General features: G+C 47.0%; 1 protein-coding gene across 1 annotated transcript in view; it reads left to right on the top strand.

The window, feature by feature from the left end:
- Window positions 1–970: 970 nt before the first annotated feature.
- Window positions 971–7435, top strand: part of PDE6A (phosphodiesterase 6A) — a 57720-nt gene continuing 51255 nt past the window's right edge. The window contains exon 1 of the mRNA XM_032395307.1: window positions 971–1564. Coding sequence (XP_032251198.1) covers window positions 1091–1564 — 474 coding nt within the window. The 5' untranslated portion in view covers window positions 971–1090. The remainder of the gene's footprint in view (window positions 1565–7435) is intronic.

The following is a 7435-nucleotide window of genomic DNA, read 5'->3' as shown; positions in this document are numbered from 1 at the left end:
AAGGACAGAAACAAAAATGCTCCTTAAAGGTTACCTCTGAGTAGCAAGATTATGGGTGATTTTAATGATCTTTGTGTATTTTCTACAGTGAACATGTATTTTTGTCATAAAAGAAAAAATGTGAACAGTGTTGTTTTTTTTTTTTAAGATTTTTATTTATTTATTTGACAGAGAGAGACACAGCGAGAGAGGGAACACAAACAGGGGGAGTAGAGGGAGAAGCAGGCTTCCTGCTGAGCAGGGAGCCCGATGTGGGGCTCGAACCCTGAGCCGAAGGCAGACGCTTAAGGACTGAGCCACCCAGGCACCCCAACGGTGTTATTTTTAGGAGGGCCGCTGGAATTCTAAAATTAAAGGGTCGTTGACTTCTAAAGCTGGGAAAGACTTTGATGCAGATTCTGAAATCGGGCCGGTAGGTGCCAGACCTGTAATGCACACAGGGAAGCAGGCTGAATGGTGAGCATGCGCGGTGAAGCGGTTCTGGGGAGGCCCTGCGAAAGGGGGCACAGAAGGGTGGGGGGAGGGGCAGGGGGATGGGAGCCGGGCGGGCAGTCCCTCTCAGCTCTAGCCATGCCTGCCAGGGAGGAAAGTGGGCCCAGAGTTGTTAGATCTTCCGATTCTCCAAGAGCAGCTGAACAAATCTCCCAAACAGCATAGGTAGTCTTCTGTGTCAAACGTTGAAGAAAAACACACCTACAGTAGTGGGTCGTCCCTGCGCTGCCCGTTTGGCAGTCTCTGCTGGGGGGTTGTTTTTAGTTTTGCCCACCTCCTGCTCTGTCTAGAAATCCCTTCTCAGCTCTCAGGCCAAGGTGAAAAGGAAACTCTCACCTTCTCCCATCTGGGGCCTGGCGGCATCTGGAACCTTCTGATCCTCATAATCCTTGCTCTCGGGAAATATTAATGATTTAATCTCCCGAGCTCTCCTCCTTCACCTCTGCAGCCATAGCGGCGAGATCCACAGGCCAGACCCACAGAAGCCCAGCTTGACACGAAACACCTCCCGACTCCGTCTTGCCACGAACTATAAACCTTCCCTGGGAAGGCCAGCTGGAGCTATTTCTCCACCCAAGTAGCCAGTGGGATTCCAGCCATGGGCGAGGTGACGGCGGAGCAGGTGGAGAAGTTCCTGGACTCGAATATCATGTTTGCCAAACAGTACTACAACCTCCGCTACCGGGCCAAGGTCATCTCAGACCTGCTGGGGGCCAAGGAGGCAGCCGTGGACTTCAGCAACTACCACTCGCTGAGCAGCGTGGAGGAGAGTGAAATCATCTTCGACCTCCTGCGGGACTTCCAGGAAAATTTGCAGACGGAGAGATGCATCTTCAACGTCATGAAGAAGCTGTGCTTCCTCCTGCGGGCAGACCGCATGAGCCTGTTCATGTACAGGGCCCGAAATGGCATCGCGGAGCTAGCCACCCGGCTCTTCAACGTCCACAAGGATGCTGTTCTTGAGGAATGCCTGGTGGTGCCCGACTCAGAGATTGTGTTCCCCCTGGACATGGGTGTGGTGGGTCACGTCGCGCACTCTAAAAAGGTCATCAACGTCCTCAACACAGAAGAGGTATCCTCTTCCCCATAAGAATGGGGGGCAGGGAGGCATTATTCCTGGGGTCTTGGGGGGTGCAAGTGGGGTGGGGAGCTGCTGGCCATCAATACTGGGCTGGTCACAGTTTGGCACTTCTCTTAATTTATTTACTTATAACATTTTATTTGGGAAAAAAATCCAAACCTAACAGAAGGGTTTAAAAATAGTACAAACAACTATGTATCTTTCATCTAGATTCACCAGTTGTTCACTCCTTGCCACATTTGTTTTATCTCTCCATTTTTTCTGACCCATTTGGGAGTCAAGAGTAGACAATGTGTTGTGTATTTCCAGAACAAGGACATTTCTTATGTAGCCACCACTGTGGATACATATTCAGGAAATGTAGCATTGATGCAATACTATTATCTAATAAACAGTGCAGATTCAGTTTTTGCCATTCGCCTCAATTACACCCAGATAGCACTATCTCTTTAGTCCCCTCAAATCTGAAACAGTTCCTCAGCCTGTCTTGTTTTCCACGATGCTGAGGTTTTTGAAGGGAGCAGGCCAAATACTTTGCAGAAGTGTCCCTCCATTTGGGCTTTGTCTGTGTCTTCATGATTAGATTCAGGTCATGCGTTTCTATCAGGAGTATCCTAGAGGTGATGTTGTGTTTATCTTTGTGCATTACATCAGAAGATATATGATGGCGGTCTGTTTCATTACTGGAAATGTAAATAGGACCACTTGGTTAAGCGCTTGGCTCTTGTTTCTGAGTCCAGCTTTCCATGGGATTCTACTGGCAGCTCTGATAAAGACCTCTTTGATCACCAGGACAAAACACTTCATACAGATCCCCCCAAGGCTCTCTGCCCCTGGGGCCAACTCCTAGTTATCCTTTGTATCTCAACTTACAGGTCACTTCTTCCAGGAGGCCCTCCCAGATCCCTCTGTCACAGTTTCCTTCCTAAAACCATTTATCATAATAAGCCTGGGGGCCAGGGACCATGCCTGCCTTATTCTCCACTTTATCCTAGCAAATGTGTGGCACAAAGCAGAAGCTCAGTCAATACTCGGCATAAAAGACTCACCATCAGGTAATTATACTCAATTCCTTTAACCCCTGTCTTGCCCAAAAGAATGTTTGCCCCATGATAGCAGGGCCCAAGCCTGGTCAGCAGCACTGACCAAACCAGGAGCCTGTGTTCAGGCATTTCCAAGATGCAGCCTGGACATTTTGTGACTATGCTCGCCTTACCTCTGGCCTTATTTCAGATTAAGAGTCATAAGGTTAAAAGGGGAGAGAGGAGGCTCCAGAAATTATCTCATCCATCTGCCTTATTTAATGGCTGAGGAGCCTAGAGTCAGGAGAGCTCGAGAAGGGGCTTGCCCAAAGTGACCAAGGAATTAGGGCAAGGCCAGGACTTCCAAACCACAAATGCAGGAACTTAAACGGATTGTCTTTTTGACTTGGGTTCCTTGGCAAGATAAGAAGCACAGACTTCGACCTCTGTGGGAGATGGTTTTCTCTAAATCCACTGGGTTGGATCTCCCATGGGGCTCATCTTTCCCTGTTTCCCCTTGGACATCCAAGGGTAGGAGGATGGTTGTGCATTCAGGGGGCTTTCAACTAGACTGGAGTCTGTTCTCCCTTCAACTCTCTCTAGACTTTAATTGTAGCCCACATGGATTGCCAGTCTTATAACGTAACAGATTATCCCTGTTTCACAGATGGTGAAACTAAAACCCAGAAAGGTTAATAACTTGCTCAGAGCCACTCTGACAGAAAGTGACAGAGCAGGTACTTGAACCCAGGCACTCTGGCCTTGTGCCCACACTTTTCACTGCTCTGTTATTCTGTACTTCTGCCTTATCTACAAAATGAGGGCATTGGACTGGATGCTGTTTCCTAGTGGTCATTCCAAATCATATAGCAGAGAATGAAGAGGTTAAGCTTTGAGGTCACATCTGGGTGTGAATCACGACTCTGTGACTTTCTAAGAATAGGGCCTTGGTGTATTGTTGAGTCTGCCTGGGCTCACTTCCTAATTTATAAAATGGGGCGAGAATACCTACTGCGCAGTGTCGTTGTAGGATCAAAAGAGCAAATTATTTCCCGTCTAGCAAGGTTCTTGGCATGTTGTAGTGACTGCTATTGGCCGCTCCCACCCCTTGTTGTTATTATTACTCTTCTGTTGTTAAGGATCTATTCTAAGGGATGGCTGCTGTACCAGGTCTGTGTAGCATTTGGAGAAGAATCCAGTCCTGCCCTTCTGGAGCTTTCAGTTTAGAATTTGTTGGTGGGAAAAACAAAAGAGAGGTGCTAAGAGTTTCTGTTGATCCTGGTGTTGAGGGACTGAGGATGTAGGCAGGTGCTCCGATGCTGACGTACCCTGGTCTAAGAGTTTGCTGAGCCTCTATGCTAAGGGAACGCCCGCTATTTCCTGCTCAAACCCAAAGTTCACTCTGGAAGGAATGCCTGAGCTTCCCTGGAAGCTTTCAAGCCTGGGTCAGTCTCTCTGGCTGGTGACTCAGGCCAGGGTGAAGTTCGTCCAAGCCAGCAAGCCCTGGTAATCAGCATCTGCCTGTGTTTGCTCTTTCCTTGAGGAATCTTGCTCTACTTGGGACTCTGGATAGTGACTGGAAGCTGGGGGGAGGACGAGGAAGATGGTATAGACTGAGGTCTGGGTTGACCCTGCACCATCAACAAGTGATAGCCTTCAGCACCCTCAAAACACTTGGGCCATGGTTACAGTCACTGGATTTTTGAAATGTGAAACCATGAATGAAGAAGTTTCCCAGGGTTGAAATATAAGTCCCCATGTCCTAGCAAATTCCTGCTCAACCTTGGGATCGCCTCAGGGAGACTTGCCATTAGGATTGTCAGATAAAATACAGGATTCCCAGTAAAATTTGAATTTTAGGTAAACAAAGAACAATATTTTAGTATAAGTATGTCCCATGCAATATTTAGGATATACTTGTACTTTAAAAAGTATTTATTTACTTGGAATTCAAGTTTAACTAGGCATCTTGTGTTTATTTGCTAAATCTGGCAACCCTACTAGCCCTTCAATATTTGTGTGTGTTTTATTCTTTATCCTTTCTCCTTAGGAAAGCCCACAAAGCCTGCCTGTTCCTGTCTGGTTTATTCGCCTGGGACAGAGTGGGTCCTCATTACAGATTATTGCATGAATTAATAAATGATGACCCTTGCCAGTTGGCTGTGATATTGTGATTTATAAAAAGAAATATTTATTTGGTCTTTGTCCTGATTCCTGACACAGAACTCTTAAGACTCTTCCATTTCCTAAGTGATAGGAGCATCTGACACAGAGCTTCTAAATTCTTTGGAATTTCCTGTCTGGTAGATGGTTTTTTGTTCTAGTGAGATGACTTTTGGTGGGCTCCTCGATGGAGCCAATCACCAGAAAGATGAAGCCATGATTAGAAACTTGGAACTTTCAGCCCACCTCCCCATTCTCTGACAACAGGAGATGGGCTGGAAATGGAGCTAGTAATCAATCATGCAGATGTGATGAAGGCTCCATAAAAATCCCCAAAAGGACAGGGTTCAGAGAGTTTCTGGGTTGGTGAGCACAGGCACGTGCCAGGAGGGCGGCACACCTCAACTCTAGGGGTCAGAAGTGCCTGCTCTCAAGACCCTTTTGGATCTCACCCTATGTATCTCTTCACATGACAGGTTATCTGTGTCTTTTATTATGTCCTTTATCATACAATGAACCTATAAATGTAAGCATTTCCCTGAGTTCTGTGAGCTGTTCTGGCCAATTATTGAACCCAAGGAGGGGGTCTTGGGATCCTGCTCTAGCCAGCCCGTCAGAAGTATAGGTGACCAACTGGGACTTGTGATTGGCATCTGAAGTGGGGACAGTCTTGTGGGATTGAACTCTTACCTGCGGGGTCTGATGCTGACTCGCGACAGATGGTGTCAGAACTCAACTGAACTGTTGGATGGTCAGCTGGTGTCAGAGAAGTGGTCAGTGTGGGAGAGACACCTAGTATCTGGTGTCAGAGTGACGTGAGTGTGTTACTAGTGTGAGAGGAAAGGAGAACAGGGAGTTTTTCCAACACATGACAATTCCCATTTCTGAAGACTGAACCTGAGAGCACATTTCCAGAGACTCTCACAGCTGTTGTCCTTCCCTGTACGTGAGACCCGGAACCTAGCATGCTAGACTGGAAGGAAGCCTCAAGGAGGACTCGGTCCAACACTCTGATTTGATGAAAGGGCAAACTGAGGCTCAGAGAATCTTCAACTACTGATAATATACTGATTGACCCCCTGAAGCCTCAGAGAACAAGTCCCTCCCTCCCATTCACCCATCCTGTGGGGACATCCTTCACATTATGATTTGAATTGTGGGTTCATGTTTTACATGATGTTCCCACTATCCTGTGAGAACCCAATGAGGACAGCCTCTTCCTTCTTATTGGTCTTGGCATATCCAGTGCTTTTCACAGAGCCTGTGTTCAGTAAATATGAATGAATGAATCAATCAATCAATCAATCAGTGTATCAGTATATAAACCAGTGAATGAATGGCTGTCCCACTTGTCAGCAAGGGAGTTGTCTACAGAAGAGGGAAGGTTCTATGTGACAGGGCTGATGTGAGAGTTAATGAGATAACAGATTAAGTCATCAGGTTCAGGGCTGCATATATCATTATTGCTCCATAAACAGTAAATCTCACCATGGGACACAGCGGAGCTTGACACCATGAAGGTTTGAAAAGAGGAACTGGGATTTCCAAGAATGAGAAGCTGTCTTACGTTGCATTGGAATAGAATCTAACCTGTTCACAGTGGCCTCCGAGGCTCAGCCAGATGGGGCTCCTGCCCACCTGTCGGACTTCCTTGCCCTCCACTCTCCCTCTCCCTCGCTCTGCTTCAGCTACACTGGTCTTCTTTCTGTTTCTCAGATGGGCCAACTTACTGCCCCCTCCTGGCCTTTGCACTCACTGTGCTCCCTGCTTAGAATGTGTTCCACCCACCTGGCTCCCCTGAAACTTCAGCTCTCAGCATCACCTCTACAGAGAAGCCTCCCTTGTTCACTGCTGCGCCTCAGGGTCTAGAACAGTGCCTGGCATAAGGCACTCCATGAATGCTCACTGGATGAATGAATGACTCTGGGCTTTCCCTAAGTGGGGCATCTGATTCCCAGGACTTTAAAATAAACAGTTTGAGCTAAATGGCTTCTAAGGCCCCCCTGCTTCTGATAACCTGAGGTTCTGTGACATGGCTGTGTAGAATACTTTCTATGCTGAAAGTATGAGGATGGCAATGATTGTGCGAACACCAGTCAGCTGGCAGCTGTATTATTTGTGAGAGAGTTCTGGGGCTTCTCAGTGGAAAAGAGGGTTCTGGTGGATTTAGTAACATCTGTTTCAGAGGCAGGTAAGGCCCAAGTATTGTCTTCCTTGATAGAAGTGAATATTGCAAGACAGAACGGCTTAATGAAATGAATCCGAGCATGCCCCACCCAGGCCTGTGTTTAGGGATTTATCAGTGTCCTTAGAGAATGACATAGAAACGCTTCATGACTAATGCCTCTTTAGAGATTTTGCTTAATCCTCGGATGCTAGTTCAAGTAGAGCTCTACAGGCTTCTCTTAATTCCTGTACCCTTCACCTGGTTTGAGACACCTTCACTGACAACAGTGTTGTCGCCTGTCTAATCCTACCCTGACTAGAAGAAATCCATAGATTCGGAGCATCACGCTCTGCATTTCTCTACCGTGGGAAAGGTTCTGCACACTCAATTCTAGAAAAGCTGTGTGAATCGCCTCTATGAAATACACTTCCTTTCTCAGAACAGCATGAACTGTGCATATCTGGGCTGGCTTGTGTCCCAAGCAATGCCGAGGGTTGGGAAAACTCATAG

This window comes from Phoca vitulina, unplaced genomic scaffold (assembly GCF_004348235.1).
Source record: "Phoca vitulina isolate PV1807 unplaced genomic scaffold, GSC_HSeal_1.0 scaffold83, whole genome shotgun sequence".
Taxonomy (NCBI): Eukaryota; Metazoa; Chordata; class Mammalia; order Carnivora; family Phocidae; genus Phoca; species Phoca vitulina.
This window is presented reverse-complemented; position numbering and strand designations above follow the sequence as displayed.